Source organism: Pan paniscus, chromosome 16 (assembly GCF_029289425.2).
Source record: "Pan paniscus chromosome 16, NHGRI_mPanPan1-v2.0_pri, whole genome shotgun sequence".
Lineage (NCBI taxonomy): Eukaryota > Metazoa > Chordata > Mammalia > Primates > Hominidae > Pan > Pan paniscus.
This window is the reverse complement of record NC_073265.2, coordinates 26,113,765-26,132,225: the sequence shown is the minus strand read 5'-3', so window position 1 is coordinate 26,132,225 and position 18,461 is coordinate 26,113,765. Positions and strand designations below refer to the sequence as shown.

Below are 18,461 nucleotides of genomic sequence, written 5' to 3'. Positions count from 1 at the left end.
AATTAAGGTTTTGTTGTTGTTGTTGTTTTGTTATTATTATTATTATTATTTTGAGATGGAGTTTCACTCTTGTTGCCCAGGCTGGAGTGCAATGGCGTGATCTCGGCTCACCACAACCTCCGCCTCCCAGGTTCAAGCGATTCTCCTGCCCCAGCCTCCCGAGTAGCTGGGATTGCAGGCATCCACCACCATGCCCGGCTAATATTTTTTTGTATTTTTAGTAGAGACGGGGTTTCTCCACGTTGGTCAGGCTGCTGATCCGCCCGCCTCGGTCTCCCAAAGTGCTGGGATTACAGGTGTGAGCCTCCGTGCCCAGCCAAGTTATTTTTTGATAGTGTTGTTACTTTATCTGTATTGTGAAAGTGGAAATAGAAAATAGAAATGCCATCATTTCTATTTCTAAAAATTAAGTTAAACCACCTTAGGAAATTCTGATAGGAGATGTGAAATCTGAATATGCTGTAAAAATTCTTTCAAATTGCAGTACAATGTGTTTGCTTTTTTGTCTATTGTAGATGACAGCTTTGTGGGTAATGTCAGAATCAAAGGTTGATGTCTCTATTTCTCACAAATCGGGGGGAAAATCCACTAACTAACCCTCTAAAGCTAAAATATTTAAGGACTAAAGCAGATGTGGCATAACTGCTGGTTTGCTAGGTCTCTTGTGGTTTATAAAGATATATTTTATGTCTTTTATGATTACGGGATGATGCTAAAAATTTTGTGGGTAATAATACCGTCACATTGGAAAGACTGCATATAACATCTCTGGAGAAGATACAGAATGCTACCCGGCTGTCAAATCAAAGTAAAAGATGTTTAATTTGTCATTAAGAAAAGGCAGTCAGGAAATTTTATTTGGAATTTGGTCTTTGATATGTGAACATCATAAATGTGAGGATATTAAGTCATGTATTCATGAATAGATTTTTTTTTTGCTTTCTGACATAATATAATATGTTTTCATAATAATTTTTAAAGCTATTGTTAGATGTGTAGCTGTTAGAACTATAATTTATTTAAAGTGAGTTTTAAAATTGTTTAGATCTTTGATTTTTTTTTCCCCCCATTGGCACCTTTACTAGATGCCAGTATAAACTGGTTAAATAGCATTTGGTTTAAACAGAAAGAATATACATATGCATATTTATGATATTTTGTTTGTTGGATCTTTTTCTTAATATTACTTGACTTTCTGTGTTTTAATCTCATTTTTTCATATTTTGGGTTGAAGCCACTCTAAAGTTTAACACCTAGGAGATTTCTCACTTATGGTTCCCTTTAAAAGTGCTAAAATCTCAGCCTCTCAAACAAGAGACCAAGCTACAATTTAAAGAAAGCGGTGGTATTGATAAAGGGCCCTAAGAATGTTGCCACCTTCCAAATGTGTCCTCTGCCACATCCTTTCTTTTAAAGCAGCAGGAGAATTGAGAGGAGGATAAGAGCCTGGTCCATCCAAACACTTCTGGCATGCCAATCTGGTCTTCTGAAGTATCCCCTGCTGCTTTAGAAAAAAGAGATCCCCAGACAAATGAAAGGGCCACGGGGACATTCACATGCACAGCACCTTCCCTCCAAGTGGCTTTAGATTGCCGGTGTGTTGGGGTGGTTTGGCCTGAGTTGAAGAATAGAGACTTGAGAACCATTTGTTTCCACACCATTTTGGGTGAAGTGCTATATTTTTCACCTTAAAAGCCCATTTAAAAAGAAAAATATGGTTTGAAAGGAGGACACAATTTGGAAGCCATCACACTTAATGGAGCCCCTTTTAAATGTAACACTTTGTCCTGTCAATTCTCTTCTAAATTAGTTGTCACTACCTAGAGAAAACCCACCCTTGATTGTTTTATGCTATTGCTGAAAAATACATAGTCTTTTATATAGATTTTCCTATTCCAGTTTTAAAAACTCTCTGATAAGTTCCATTACTAAACTTACTTTCGTTAAGTAAGGAATGGAACGTAATTTGTGTAGCAACACCCAGTGTAACATGTATGTAATTATCATTGGCCTCTAAATCTAGTTGCACAAATTAACTCAGAATGTAAAGAAAAAGCGAATTGGTCCTATTAGAAACAAGGCCTTGACCACAGAGGTTTTTTACTAACAATCGACTTGGCCAGTCATGGTCAGATAAAGAACTTCCCAAAATTTACAGGATAATTTGGAAGAGGAAGGAAGTAATTTTTTTGGAGGTAGCCAGCAGGCAGTTTATCCTGTTACCTACTCCTGCAGCTCTGGAATATTCATATAGCTCGGAAAATAGGAAGAAATTAGACGTTTTGAAGTTAAGTCACTACCTTTTGCTCTTCTTTTGTCCTTGTTTTTTTTTTTTTTTCTTGAGTGGCTGACATGCTTTCTCAGCCTGAAAGTCCTATTGTCAAACCAAAGGTAACATTTGAAAAATTGAGTTTGCCTCTTCCCACCACAACAAATAGGAATTTCTCATCTATTTCCAATTTTCATCAACTGTACACCATAACGTACTAAACATAAATTCTCAGACTTATCCTCTTAATATCTTTTGTATTTGTATCTCTCCTTTTTCATCTAAGTTTAATTTATCAGCAGTTCTCCCAACCAAATACCCTACTTCTTTTTCATTTCTACCACCTTAATCAGAGCTCGTTTTGTTTCCCTCTTCTGCCTGGATTGGACAAGAACTTTCCATCTTCTCAGCTTCTAGATTCTCATCAGTTCAGTTCATCCTATACATAGCTCTTGGAAAGATCTTCCTCAAACACCATATTTTATCATTCTACCATTTAGGAATTTCAAGAATTCAATTTATCACTCAAGAACCTCTACCAGATTGCGTGTTAATCATAGCCATGTTTTCCAGATCGAAGCTGGGAGCCAGTCAGAGCTCAATTCCTTTATCCTCCCTTGCACAAAATCGGCCCTGGTCTGGACTGGTGCTTTACAGCATGCCATTTCCTTGTTTTCTCTTCTTCCAATATTCCACGTTCTTTTAATCTGCTTCAGCTTTCTTCCTCCAAGAATTTGAAATTAATCTTTATCTTTAACTTCTTTAATTGACCTCATGACACTTATTTACTGACTATGGACTATTTTGACTTGTAATTATTTGTGTGTTCTCCAATTGTGATTTTCAGTTTGTGTCTGTGGGTGTGAAAAATAAAAATCTTTAAAGGCATAACTTGCATTTTCATATATATGGAGAAAGAAACTCATATAACTATATATGTATGCATTACTGATAATTTTATATATAACTTTGTCTTATATTCTGTCATTAAATTTGTTTTATGTGAAGTATAGAATATGGAAGATTTACCAATGTGTGACACATAGATAGATTACTGTGGACCTTAAAAATTATTTGGTCTAATTTTTTTTAGGATTAAAACAGGATGAAAATAAGCCTTACATTATATCTGCTCCTTTATACCTAGCTTTACCTTCCGCCCTCTTCCCATGCCAAACCCAGTCTCTCATTGGGAAACACACACACATGCCCCTAGAGAAAGCATCTATGAATACAATTCTGTGAACATGGAGGAGGTAGGTGATTAGTAACTTTTGACTGGCCAAAGGGTGATGTAGGTTAAAGCAAGAAATGAGGGTGAGAAAAATCTCTGTTCCCCTAGATAGAGGGGAAGGGAGCAAACACTAGAACATGGCATGATTGAGTATAATAGAAGTGAGAATGTTTAGCAACCATTCTTTTCTCCTTTGTTTCTGGCATTTCCACCCCTCCCCACCCCCGACAAAATTCCTGTCTTTGATCTATGCAGTAATATGTCTAAATATCCTAGAATTGGTAACTCTGTCTATATGTATGTGTGTATATGTGTCTGTGCGTGTCCTTATCACCCCTACTTCAGCAGCAGCACAGAAAACTGAGCCAGGTGTTAATGAATTCATCTCTGGCAAAGTTTATTGCTCTGTGTGTGTGTGTTTCCATGCATGTACATGTGCACACACACACACACAATACACATACATATACCTACATACATGTGGCTGATAACTTCTCACAGTGTATCTCAAAGCATTATTGCATGTCCCACTTGGTTGATAGGGCATCTCTAGCCTGACAGATTTATCTGTTGAGAACAGGATTATGCATTTGAAACCAGTTTAATTCTTAGCAAGACAATGCACATGTCTTATGTAGATTTTGTTGTTGGTTTTTTTCTCCTTCATAAGTTACTCGGGGAAAGTCATGTCAATATAAATCAGTGGTAATGAAATCAACATTATAGCATCTTTGATAATGCATTTGCTAAAGCCTTTCTGGACGTTTACCCAGCTCTCAATGATTGATATTACAGGCAGTGGATAAACATTTTTGATGGATCTGTTTGCTCACAGATAAAAAAAAGAAAAGAAGAAAATGTAATCCTTTTATCTCTTTGATTTAAAGAGTGTAATGCCATTGGAAAGGAAGCAGTTCAAATGTGGTCATCATAGGTTGGTGGCACCAAAAATAGAAACTCACTTGGGGTAAAATTTGCTGTCAGAAAAAATGGAGCATTCTTTCTGAACTCAGGAGCGTGTGGTTCATGCGAGCTTCCTTGTAGATGGTTGCTACAATAAGGCTTCTTTCATACAGGTGTGTTTATGCCCCAGGCTTGCTGGCCACAGTCCATTCCATTTACAGAAGCTGAATTAAACAATAACTACTGCATTGCAAAAAATGGTGGGGGTGGGAGGAAGGGGAGGGGGAAAGGTGAGCGTCAAAGGAGATGCCTGAGAGCTTTGTTAGGGCCAAGAAAAACCCTGTTGCAGTTGTCAGAGCTTGTTGATGTTGCTGGGAACGGCACTTTTTTTTTCTCCTGGATTTTGTGGTTCTGCCTTAGGAAAGAAAGTAAAATAGAACGGAAGAACAAAGTCCTACTCTATAAATCAGCAGCTGCTCCTTGCCAGATCAAAGGAGTGACATTTTTGCTCCTGGACTACTTGTCCACTTGAGGGCTTGACAGGCAGCTAACAGCTGGCCTGCTAGACTGTATGGGAGAATCAGCCTACATCTTCTTCTGAGCAGATGACAAGCTAATCAGAGACATATCCATAGCACAGAGCATGTGAGTGCACCTTGATCTCTTCAAACATATCTAATACATAATTGCTAAACAGCTTGGTGCATTTTTGGCCAGTTAATGCTTAGGTGGTTTCCATTAAGAAGTAGGATAGAGAATTAATACTTCAATCAAAGGTGATCATGAAAGCCAAAAAGCTACTAGATTTGTTGGGATCTTTTCCTCTTACAGTAAAATGGCTAGGAAGATAATGGGAGTTGGCTAAGAATGTGTGCAACTGATTGTGAAGTGACTGGTTGATTTGCAAAGCCAGGTCAGGCTACAGTGTTCAGATACAGAATAGGTAATTAGAAATCAGTAGTTTTGAAAATGATTGCGCCTGCTTTTTATGTTGATAGAGTTAAATAAACTTGTAGGTGTACCTTCTGTGTCTGCAAAAAGTTATTTTCAGAAGCACTGTAAGGTGTGTAGGTATCCAGATCTGGAATTTTAATGTCAGTAGTAAAAGTTTCAAAGTAATTCAGTTTCTAGTTGACTTCCATCTGCAATAAATCATGTACAGGATGAGGTAATATACTACAACTTATGTCTATTGACTTAGGATTTTATCTTTAAGAGGATAGATCCTAGATGTGAATAGCTAAGGAAGTTTGAGTGTTTTCTCCTCCCTTGCTTTCAAATAGCTTTGAAAGATCACTTTTATAGTGCATGATAAATAGCTACATATGAATAATCTGATGGCATTCTGTAAGAGTAACAGTGCTTCAAAATCATAACCTGCTGGGATGTTTTGTTACATGCCATCAAGTGTGATTATATTCATGGAATAGTGTTTACTGTTGCTCAATATTGTAAAGGAAATAAAAGATAATTCCCTATCTGAGGGGAAATTTCTCAAATATTTTAATTAAAAGGTCCCTACGGTTAGCCATATAAACCTTAGTCAAATAAGATGACAAATTTTCTTGATCTCCTTTAAAAATTCTTTTATGTATAAAAATAATTATATTTATTAAAAACTCCAACAGTACAGAATTATTTGGAAAAAAAGATAGAAATCTACCATTCTCCTATCCATGCCTGAGAGATAGCCTCTGTTAACAGTCTTCACAAAAACATTTTACTGGCCCAGCTTTTCCTTTAAGAGGTACAGATGGAGTACAATAAATTAAATTATTATAAAGTGTTTATTGCCCAAGGCCAGTGAGTAAAAGGCTGTTTAGATCTAAGATACCTAAAGAGAAGAGTATGTGCATTTTTTTGCAGCTGAGATTCACAATTAAAACTTGATCTTTGCAAGTTTCTATTCTTAAGCAGAGCACTAGAATTTGATATGTGATCTAGAGCAAGGCTTCTCATACTTAAATGTACATAAATCCCTTGGAGATCTTTTAAAATGCAGAATCAGATTCAGTAGCACAGGAATGGGGACGGTAATGTATTTCTGCATCTCTAACAAGCTCAAGGTGATGTTGCTACTGGTCCATGGCACACATGTAAAGTAGCAAGGATCTAGAGAACCATACAGAGAGTGTGATTCCAAAAGAGCTCACTCCCCTATCCACCTCCCACCCCTGCAGGCAGATGCCTGCCCCAGTGTCTAAAATCTCCACCATAGCATTGTACATTTGGATTAAACTCCGATTTTTAGAAAGATCCGGCGATATGAACACACGCTACCTGTAGGAGTACAACACATTATTACCCTGTGGCCAATCCAGCATAGATTTGTTTAACAGCCACCCACCTATTCCTAATTGCTATCTATGAGAGAACGGAGCTATTTAGGAGCATTGGATAGGTGCATTTTGACTGTAAGCTAACATTTAATGAGCTTGCTATGTGCCAGGCATTGTGCTAAGGATCTTGCATACAAAATCTCCCTCAATCCTCAAAACCACCCAGGCCCAGTTATTTCCTCAGTTTACAGATAGGAAACAGAGTGAAGCTTGGGAAGGTTAAGAAGAACTGTCCAAATTCACACAGCAAATAAAGGGCAGAGGACATGAGCCCATGCTCTTCACCGTATTGCTCTATGCATAAGTCTGGAATATACAACAATAATGGAGAAGGGCATGCTCAAAGTAGAGTATTTTAGTAAAGAACCTTCAGGAGCCCTTGTAACTTTAGGGAAGAATTAGATGAAAGTAAGAATATTGAAAGAAGACAGTAGAAGGCCATCAAGGATAAGCATCACTTACTTGATAATTTTGTCCAGGGCCTTTTATGTCAGCATGAACACTCCATTATTCAAGCCATATTCATAAAGGTACAAAATGTCTGTGATTCCAGATTAACATCATGTTTTTATATTATAAATTTATTAGTATTTAGTTCATGTGTTTTTAAAGGTGTAGGCAAATCTAGTATTCTATCAAATTATAAATCAAGCTATTGCTTAGGGAAATTAATTATGATCCATGAATCTGTCCCTAAGTAACATATGAATCTCATTCATTTACCTTACTTTGCTCACGGTTGTCTGTGAGAAAGGAGCCATTGTCTGGTCACCAGTGGAAAACTTATGTCTGCGACATGACTCCATCATTTGCGTGCCCAAGTTCATCTTCAAAGGCATTAAACTTGCCTTATTCACTGATTTAACCATTTTAATGTATCTTACTGAGAAAATCCTACTCTCAGCTGTAACCATAGCACAGAGAAATACTTGCTTTTTTTGTAAAGTAAGAAAACATGGAGAAATTTGATAAGTGACTTGCCAAGGCTGAAGTTTCATCATTTGAAACACCAGCCAGGAGCAAGTGCTGTGAATAAGCACTGTGGCTGATGGGTCCCAGGGCTGGGGACAGTAGGGAAGCAGGGCCTTTTCATGTTTTAACAGGTCCCCGGTCACTGAGCTACCTACGCCTTTCCCCAGTTGATCTGATCTCTCTTCAACTGTTCAGTCCCCTTCCCTGCGCAAAGCAATCCATGCAGAATCTTCAATTCCAGCTATTCTTGATTCCTCCTCAGAGTGTTCAGGGATGGCAGCTTTCCAGGTAACTCCATGGAGGCCTGCACTTTCTAACAAAAGGAATGCCTCCAAAAGGAGTTGGTTACCAGGTGTGGCATGAAGTTAGTGAACCAGAAAGAAGGGATTTATCTGCCATTTAAAAAGATTGGGGGGTGAAGAAAGAAAGGAATAAAGAAAAGAAACCAACAACAAACAGGAATGACACCTAAATCTACTTCTATCAATCTGAACCATACTTCGGAGTAAAAAGTCTTTAAAGAAAAATCATGATGGTCAGAGTTCAGTTGTAGAAAAGTATGAGAAGCTACAAAGTTTAGACTTTCTGAGGACAGGAGAGGTCTCTGGGAAATAGCTCTTCAGCAAGGCAGTAAGATGAGATTACAGTGATATTTGCTACCTTGGGTTTATTTGTTTTAATGTATTTTTTCATCTCTGAGTTGAGTCAGAAAGGCCTCGTGATCCTTGGAACATCATTGAATTTATTTATATAATTAAGTTATTTTTAAACTAACAGTCTTAGTATATAATTTTTAAGGATCACACATACTCATGCATTTTCTACTTAAGTAAAATTTAGAGAAAAAGTAGATAGTCTTAGTAGATACTCTCCCAAGCTTTTGTATGGGCCTGGATACTAACTTTGTGTTCAATACAAATCAATGGAACTAGGGCTCTTTAGGGTATTCATTCCCTAAGGACTCACTAATGAAATTATCTGTAGCCCTTTAAAAAAAGTCACAATGAGGCTAATGAAATTTTTTTTTCTAAGTGAAATCTAGATAGAGCTAGACACTAAGCTTACTGGTACATTTTATGGACAAGTTGTAAAAAACTCAGAATTTTTTTTAAGAACTGTTTAATATTGAAGAAGACTTTGTAGCTTAAATTGTTTAAACCGATAGAAAAGTAGATTATATGCCTGCAACTTCGAAATCATTCTGGTATGACATTAAAACTTAGAGAATTTTTTAATATCAGATACAGATGAAAAATCTAACAGTCTTTGGATTGGAAATAACTTGTGGGGGTTTTCATTAAAGTTGGGTGCAGCTTGCTGCATTTTGGTTAGTTGGATGTCTTCAGCAATTTTTCAAATGTTTTGGGTTTGGCAAAGTCCAAAATGTTTTTTGCCAAGACCCTCTTTTCCCCTTATTTTTTAAACCCGTGTGAAATTCAAGGATAACTTAATCCATATGTGTCTGATTCATTTACACTTAACTCATCAAAATGTTATTTTATAAGGCCCATTTAATATCCATGGAACCTTTTGAGTCTTTTTAAGACAAGTCTTTTGTCTTTGAACCAGCAAGTTACATTTTTCCATATGAATGGAGCCTGAACCTTGAAAGACTGAAGATGAGTTGATTTTCAACTTAGCTTCTTCAAATTTTACGTAAAATCAAAGCTTGATACTCTGTTCACTACTTGAGCATTGAAAAAGGTCATTTTAAAAAATATAGATTAGAAGATGTGGAAAAAAATTTATTTCATGTAATTTTGAGAAAAGACCATATATGGAAATTTCATCTTAGAAATATTAAATAAATAAAAATTATTTCTAGTTTGATTTGTTTTAGCCTATAATTTAAATGGCTCCATGTTATGTATGTCAGTGTATTTTCTAAGAGTGGCCTCTGAGTCATCAGTACTGGTAGGAGGCGGTAATTTCATTTTTTAATGTCAGGGTTTTCTTACAGTCAGCTCATTAATTGTTAATTTTCATAGTAATATCTACGATGTCAATAAAATATCCCAAGATCAGGGGAACTGACAATTGGCAGGAGTTGCATGTTAAGAGATTTCTGAAAATTTGGGGCCCATATGTTTTTAAAATTCTGTGTGATTTGAAAGAATGTGGTAGAATTATGAATCTGGCAAGAAATAGCACTATGGATCAAAAACATTGTTTGAGAACAAAAATCCAGAGAGGCTAAATGGTGCCCAAGTGAAAAAAGCAAAATCTCTGTGACCCTTTGTAAAAGGACCTAGTGAAAACCTTCAGAGGCTTCTATTCATATTTGCTTAGGAGAAGTGGGTAAAGAAAGGCCATTGCCATAACTGCTAGTGAACATCCAGTCCATGCCATGGTAACTAGTTGAAAATGTTATACTGGAGTGGCATTTCCAAGTTCAGTGCTTCTATAAAGACCTGCTAGCTCACAGAATGCTTTTTTAATGTTCTGCATTGTTGTGTATCCCCCATTGAACAACCTTTTGAGCAGACCCCGTTTTTACTAATGTAAACATTCTGACTAGTATCCAAAGAAATGACCTTTGAGTGAACCTCTAACCTTCCCCGTAATTATTTGTTTGAAGACAGTGTGGAGTTCTCCTGCTGAGAACTAAGAACCATGATGCCTTGCAGCTCTGTGAGTAAGGGAGTGTTTGGGGGAACTGGAGAGAAAGACATAAATAAGGGAACAACCTCCAGATGTAAAGAATAAAAGAGTGAAATTAAAAAGGGAAAAAAATAGCAATTCGTTTTACCTAAAGAGTTAGCCTATACCGAAAAAAAAATAAAAATAAAAAACGCAAAACACAAAAACCAGGATTAGTAGCACATAAAAGGGGGTAAAACCCCTGCCAAGTGTGTCCTCTATTAGAAACTTCAAGGAGAAGAGCCTTCTCTGACCCTCTTGAGCATCTCTGCTGGTTTCAAGGTGAGCTGATAAAAACAGTTCCTGGGGTGGAAATATCAGGTCAGTCCTCCTTGGTTGCTGTAAAAGTGGTGGGGAAAGAGTAGATAATTAAGTTCTTTTTCTGATTGGAGGGATGCTTCTGGAAGTCTTTGTGATCTAGTCAGATATTCATTCCTCAGCAACATTTCAGGTGACAGGTGGGAAGAAAGATGCAGTTTCAACTCTCCTTTTGTTTTCATCTCTACATAGCTGATCACTTTCTTTTTTGACAACTGAGCTACACTTTCTTAAGTAATAAAGAAGTCCATTGTTTTGCAAACAAACACCATATGCAAAAGACTCCTTTGGTTTTCTCCCAGCTATTATTCCTCAGCTTAATTGTATTCCCACCAGAGTGCTCACAGGAGGCCTGACCGAGTGGGGCCTGACTGTCCTCCTCCAAAGGGACTTCAGCTTCCTCGGAACACAGAGCTGCCAGCACACACTGAATTTTTCTGGCTAATTTCAAAGAGTGAGTTTTCAGTTCCTGCCTGTGGCCCCAGGTGGACTCATTAATCATGAAGTCCCCCTGTGCTTAAGATCTGAAACTGGAAATATTGACAGATGTTATCAATGGGTATATTTTTAAGGAGAAGCTAGCTGGATGCTCCCTGCTCCTCCCAAATGCGTGGTCAGTGAATCGTGTGCATGAGCTCAAATGTGTGGGGAATACACGTCGTTAAGTGCACAGGGACAAGGGTAACTCACAAATGGTAGAAAATTGTTTTGTTTTTATTAAATTTGGAGAAATAAAGGAGATTTCTTATCATCTTACTCTGTTTGTACATGAATATTTGATGGGCATTATTAAACATTAAAGTAACATGAAGTAGGCACTTATTTTTGGATTTCCAACAAAATTAGATCCAGGCTTCTTAGATGAAATAACTGCTTCTCCTTTGCATTCCTGCGATTCAGCCACCACCTGATTTGCAAACGTTTCTTGAGCTCTAATATCAAACATGTGTACCTGAGGCTCTGTCTTTCTAGTGGGTTGAAAGGTGGCTGGGTTTATGGTTGGCAGTTACCTTATCCTCTGCCCTGGGTGTCCCAGCTTAGGCTGGAAAGGCTGCCCCCAGCTGGCACTGACCTCTGAATGACCCCTAACTTTACAGGCTTAAACTGCAGGAGTTGCCGAAGAGCAGAAGTCTTTCTGGCCAGCACTTATTACTGCTGTGTTGGTGATAAAACTTCAGACAGCCTAATTGATGGCTTTGCTGACCTAACAATACCTTGTGAAAGCCGAGTGCTAGAGCCTGGTCTCCATTTATGACCAGCTGCAAGGGGAAGCTGGGTCTCCCTATCACGGGGAGTCTAGGGAAAGGGGGAAAGTCTTCCAGCCTGAACTTTAACCAGATTCCTACTTGTGCAAGAAGCATAAGCACAATTTGAAGTTAATAGAAGCTTTCTCATGGAGAACTTTATTCCCTCTCTGAGCTCTTCTAGCAAGTTGTCTTGGAGTTGACTACGCAGTGACGACGGAGATTACCCAGTCAACTATTTTTGAACACTGAAAGGGAAAATCACCTTTAAATTGAAAAGATAATTTTCAGAAGAGATTTGACTGTATTTTGTGCTCCTCAGCATTCATGCAAAGGTGTTCGCAGAGTACAGAAACGGAGTATGATGACTGGACTTCTCTGTTCTCTTTCAGGTTTATTAATGCCAGAAGAAGAATAGTACAGCCCATGATTGACCAGTCAAATCGAGCAGGCAAGTTCCAAGTAGTATCTATATTTATGTCCCACAGGCACAAATCCTCATCAAGTTATACTCCAGTAGTTTCCTCATCTGATAAATAAGTGCTTCCACCAGGCATTCTGGATTTTTTTTTTTTTTAATGTCCCCAGAATCCCACTCAAGGAAGCAACTTCAGTAAGTGGTGCTAATTGGAGATTTCCCACCCTGACTCTACTGACACTGCTTTTTATTTTCTTTCTGAATTGGTAATTGGGCACAAGTATTAATGCCACAAGCAGCATGTTTGTGAGCTCTGGCATTACCCCTTGCTTGTCTGCATCCAATCATTAGCACACTCTCATTTTTCTGTTACCCACAGCTCCTTGGTGTATGCTAGGCTTTCCCTTCTGTAGCATCTGCTGTTAAACTTATTGTATCCATTCATTTGCTTTGGCTATTCATAATATCCTATTAAAGCCTGACTTGCTGCATTGCCACCATTATTTTTTATTAAAGAATATTACCTTTGTTTAAAATGCTTCACATCCATGCTGCTAAAATACATGTGAGCTTTTCTCAGAATTCTCTCAATTTCTCTAAAACAGTTTTTGTATGGTACTATCAGAACCCTCCTGGGATACTCCAAGTCGTTTTATTTTGAAACAGACATTTCCTCAGTTTACTGAGGGTTTGTGGTCTCCTGCAATAAGGCTTATAGGGAAAAAGTTTTCCTTGGGGTGATGACTGCTGCCACTAACAACGGTGTTAAACTTGATGGAGATTTTACCTGTGGCCTCGCTTTAAAGGATTTGTGAAAATTAGTCATCCTTTGGCAAAATTTCCCCAATAATGCCAAAATATGTTCCCACTATTGGAGGCTAGGGAGAAGAACATAAAACAATGGAAATATTATATTTACTATGTTTGTATTTCCTTGGGTGTGAATAAAAAGGCAAGCATTTAATTGAGTCTATTTAACCTTGTGAAATTGTATTCAGGTTTAAAATGTTTGTGTAAAATATGAAAATTTTGTATTAAGCCACCAGAGATGGCAGCCTCAGAGAATCCCAACCAAATGGTACATTGCAATATTTATATATGGGGTACCCCTAACTTCTCCAGCCTTCGTCCCCCTAATCAAGAGATAAGTAAAAAAGCAAGGGCTGCAGAGGACGAACCCCCTGGGAAACTGGCCAGTGAAGTCTTTCTTCCAGAACATTTTTAAAGCTACTCACACACCTTCACTCAGTCATCAAGACACTCAGACAAACCACACCCCCATTTGTAGAGTGCCAACCACATTGTTGCTATAACGTTTCAGTGCTGCAGCGGGAACAATTGCTGATTGTTTGGTATATCTTTTCTTCTTTCTCCTCTGTGTCCTCGAATGACCACAATCAGGTTTTCTTCTTGATCCTTCAGTGAGCCAAGGAGCAGCATATAGTCCAGAGGGTCAGCCCATGGGGAGCTTTGTGTTGGATGGTCAGCAACACATGGGGATCCGGCCTGCAGGTAGGTTGGCTCATCCCGCCTCTGGGCTTCCCTGGGAAGTGCCACCTGCTCCACCAGCCTCTCCATCCACTCTACTATCCCACTGTCATGGTGGGTTTAACATTTGCCTGCTGCCTGCTCTGCCTGCTTTCTTTACATTGGGTGGGGGAAAAAATTCCTCTTTGAAAAAGTAAAGATTTTACCACAGTACCATTATACTCTGCCCCATACACATCCTTTTTCTTTTTTCTTTTTAAACCAAGGCAATAAGTGAAAAGGAATCTGAGTTTCCTTCTATTTTTTCACCATCAATTATTGCTGATTTTCCGGCCTCTTCTTGGATTTTATCTCCTTTCTAGGACCTATGAGTGGAATGGGCATGAATATGGGCATGGATGGGCAATGGCACTACATGTAACCTTCATCATGTAAAGCAATCGCAAAGCAAGGGGGAAGTAAGTACAGTCGGGTGCGATCTGTCTTCACTATCACTTCAGAGACTTTATTTTATTTTTTATAATTTGCCCCCATTTTATTTTTCCTTGCCCATAACTGCATGCCTTTCCAAACTAAGGACCTGTTTTTAAATATGTATCACCCATCTCTGAAGTCACAGATGACACTGATGTGCACTTTTGAAAAGGCCAACTGACAAGCCTGCGTGTGTTTTAAGCAGGTGGGACTGCCTTTTAGCCTGTTTACTGTGGCCCCAATGTGCACAAACACAGACATCAGGCAGATATTGGACATTTAAGAATAAAAATAATGTCTTGGGGGCACCAGTTGACCGAGAGAAATTAAGCAGGCTTCAATGAAGCGATAAAAAAAAAAAAAGGAAAAGTAGAACTGTCCTTTGAGTGACATAAATCTGTCAGAATACGATTGATGCCCAAATTATCTTATATGCAAAGATGAAATGCTGCAGTTCATTATGCCTAGTCTAGATATATGACAGCAGTGACACCATTGATTCTTCACTAGGGAGTCGGTGTGTTTTGATTATTTTTTACATGTGCCTACTGACTTTCGACATGAGACAGAAAGACAGGAAAGTCAGTCAATAAATTTAAAGGGAAAGACATTTAGGAGCAACTGAATATGAAGGAATGGATTTTTCACTGAGGCTGAATGGCTGCAGTTGGATTAAGAAACCCATTAGACTTTAAAGCTTCAAGTGTTTTTGACATCTGAAAAAAATTCAGAGTCTGCCAACAAGATATATCCTTTGCTGAAGACACCAGAGCATAAAAAAATTCATATAACATTGAAACTTCCTTGTTTAATGAGGCTGAATATAACAACACGTACCTTGATTAAATCATTCTCTATATGTAAATAGAGGCCAACATTTTATAGGAGATCTCAGGGGGTCACCACGGCACACCACTGATGAAGCCAATTTCCTTCCTTCCTTCCTTTACTAATGCAGTCAAAAAATGTAGAAAGCAATGTTCCCTAAAACAGCTATAGAGAAAACATTTGCTCAGCTTGGATAGTTCTTAATATAGGCCATATAATTTCTAGCCTATTTAATTACATAACATATTTTATGCTTCATGACCAATTACATTAATAGCTTAATACAGAAGAATATTATCCTCTCTTGATTTGATTATGCAGCCACACAATATGGTATATTTGGTACTTAATTATCATCATCCATTGAGCAGGCTGCTGTGGTAGAATAAACAGAGAGCTGGGACTATGCAGGCTGTGTTATTGTCTTTAGATGGTTTTGCCACTTCTGTTAATAATGGACTGCGGATCCACTTAACAAAATGACTGCAGCATATAAGCCTTTAGATTACCAGCTTACAGTGTCAAAAACATCTGTTCAGCTTTTCAACTGTATGCACTGGAGGTTAAATAGAGGTGAATAAAGCTGTCCTTTTAGATCCGGGGATGTGCAACAGTAAATATAACCTTAATTCAATAAACAGGTAACTTGTAAGAGAAATCAGAATCCTTACAATTGCTGACTTCCCACCATTTAACTCATAACTTTGAATGTTGCATATCTCAATTAAGAATTTCTACATTTATTACATTTTATTCCCAATATCAAGGCATTATTTGGGGGGATTTTCAGAAATAAACTACCGGGCATGTCATATGACCTCACATTGACTTCTTACCTTTGACCTTTACAATCTCTTGGGTGTACTGCTATAGGAATGCCTCTAATTCAAAAAGGGGGCTTCATTTTAAATACACGTAAAAGCTCATTTCTTCAAAATGAATATGCTGTAATGTTTTGTATAATAAATTTTTCATGAGGAATTATAGATATAAGATGTCAATTTTATTTTATTTTACTATCTACAATTTTTGTCCATGTCTACAAATGCAACACAGAAAAATAAATGATCTATCAACAGTTAACTGATAAAACTCGACTCAAAATTTATATTCTTATTGCATTTATCAAAGAAATGTACTGAATACCATTTTGAAAAACAGTTCCACTTTATGACATTTAGTTGCATTAAATATTTAGTTCTGTTGTGTTGCATTATACTGCTGTGCGATGAAATTAAATGCAAACTACAATTTGAATGTCTGCAAACATTGGCAAGAATCTGCAGCTAAATTTAGATATAAGATTTGCAGTGTCTGTTGTTTTTTTTTTTTTCTTTTCATCTTTGATGGGTAAAGTATAAAAATGTTCAGGAATTTGACCCGCTTTCTTTTTCCCTCTCTATTTTCAGGTTTGCAGAGCATGCCAGGGGACTACGTTTCTCAGGGTGGTCCTATGGGAATGAGTATGGCACAGCCAAGTTACACTCCTCCCCAGATGACCCCACACCCTACTCAATTAAGACATGGACCCCCAATGCATTCATATTTGCCAAGCCATCCCCACCACCCAGCCATGATGATGCACGGAGGACCCCCTACCCACCCTGGAATGACTATGTCAGCACAGAGCCCCACAATGTTAAATTCTGTAGATCCCAATGTTGGCGGACAGGTTATGGACATTCATGCCCAATAGTATAAGGGAACTCAAGGGAAAAGGAAACACACGCAAAAACTATTTTAAGACTTTCTGAACTTTGACCAGATGTTGACACTTAATATGAAATTCCAGACAGCTGTGATTATTTTTTACTTTTGTCATTTTTCATCAAGCAACAGAGGACCAATGCAACAAGAACACAAATGTGAAATCATGGGCTGACTGAGACAATTCTGTCCATGTAAAGATCCTCTGGAAAAAGACTCCGAGAGTTATAACTACTGTAGTATAAATATAGGAACTAAGTTAAACTTGTACATTTCTGTTGATCACGCCGTTATGTTGCCTCAAATAGTTTTAGAAGAGAAAAAAAAATATATCCTTGTTTTCCACACTATGTGTGTTGTTCCCAAAAGAATGACTGTTTTGGTTCATCAGTGAATTCACCATCCAGGAGAGACTGTGGTATATATTTTAAACCTGTTGGGCCAATGAGAAAAGAACCACACTGGAGATCATGATGAACTTTTGGCTGAACCTCATCACTCGAACTCCAGCTTCAAGAATGTGTTTTCATGCCCGGCCTTTGTTCCTCCATAAATGTGTCCTTTAGTTTCAAACAGATCTTTATAGTTCGTGCTTCATAAGCCAATTCTTATTATTATTTTTGGGGGACTCTTCTTCAAAGAGCTTGCCAATGAAGATTTAAAGACAGAGCAGGAGCTTCTTCCAGGAGTTCTGAGCCTTGGTTGTGGACAAAACAATCTTAAGTTGGGCAGCTTTCCTCAACACAAAAAAAGTTATTAATGGTCATTGAACCATAACTAGGACTTTATCAGAAACTCAAAGCTTGGGGGACAAAAAGGAGCAAGAGAATACTGTAACAAACTTCGTACAGAGTTCGGTCTATTAATTGTTTCATGTTAGATATTCTATGTGTTTACCTCAATTGAAAAAAAAAAGAATGTTTTTGCTAGTATCAGATCTGCTGTGGAATTGGTATTGTATGTCCATGAATTCTTCTTTTCTCAGCACGTGTTCCTCACTAGAAGAAAATGCTGTTACCTTTAAGCTTTGTCAAATTTACATTAAAATACTTGTATGAGGACTGTGACGTTATGTTAAAAAAAAAAAGGTGTTAAGTCACAAAAAGCGGTAATAAATATTTCATTTTTGATTTTTTGTTAGGCTTTTGCGTTTTTAATGGTTTTAGGACAAGACTGCACAATGCCAACTCTATACAGTGTTAAAAGTAGGTTTTTCCCCCCAGCAGTTGAGTATATTTTAAACTCATCAATAATTTTTAAGGTAATCATCTATAGCCTTTCAATGTCTATTTGACCTATAAGTTCCAGCAGCAGAAAACTTCTAAAGGTACGAAACTATGTGTACATGATGAGCCAGGTTGAAAGATCCCCTTGAACATGCTCAACCTCCTTTTTAGATGCATGACGTTAAAAAATATATACTTTCAGATAAAGCTTTTCGTGGTCATCTCTGCCAGAATAAAGGACTTTTCAGGGTTAATTTTACAACATAAGAAATAATGTCTGTGCTCAAAGGTAATTTATCTGCCTGTGTTTTTCCTCTGCCTGTCTTACTACAATATTGTTGGATATGTAAATGAAAATTTACATATGGGTGTTCATAGATAAGTAAACAACTTCTATGGAG

At 37.7% G+C, this 18,461-nt stretch overlaps 1 protein-coding gene across 9 annotated transcripts in view; it reads left to right on the top strand.

The window, feature by feature from the left end:
* The window catches only part of MEIS2 (Meis homeobox 2), a 210,657-nt gene extending 192,693 nt beyond the window's left edge, over window positions 1–17,964 (top strand). For 3 of the 9 annotated variants that reach the window (XM_003816708.6, XM_008969808.4, XM_034938502.3), the window contains 3 exons: window positions 12,312–12,370; window positions 13,739–13,849; window positions 16,537–17,964. In XM_003816708.6, the coding sequence (XP_003816756.1) occupies window positions 12,312–12,370; window positions 13,739–13,849; window positions 16,537–16,823 (457 nt within the window). In that variant the 3' untranslated portion in view covers window positions 16,824–17,964. Of the gene's footprint in view, window positions 1–12,311; window positions 12,371–13,738; window positions 13,850–14,187; window positions 14,284–16,536 lie in introns of all 9 variants that reach the window. The other 6 variants (XM_003816706.6, XM_008969811.4, XM_003816705.5 and 3 more) reach the window with 3 other exon arrangements.
* The last annotated feature ends 497 nt before the right edge of the window (window positions 17,965–18,461 follow it).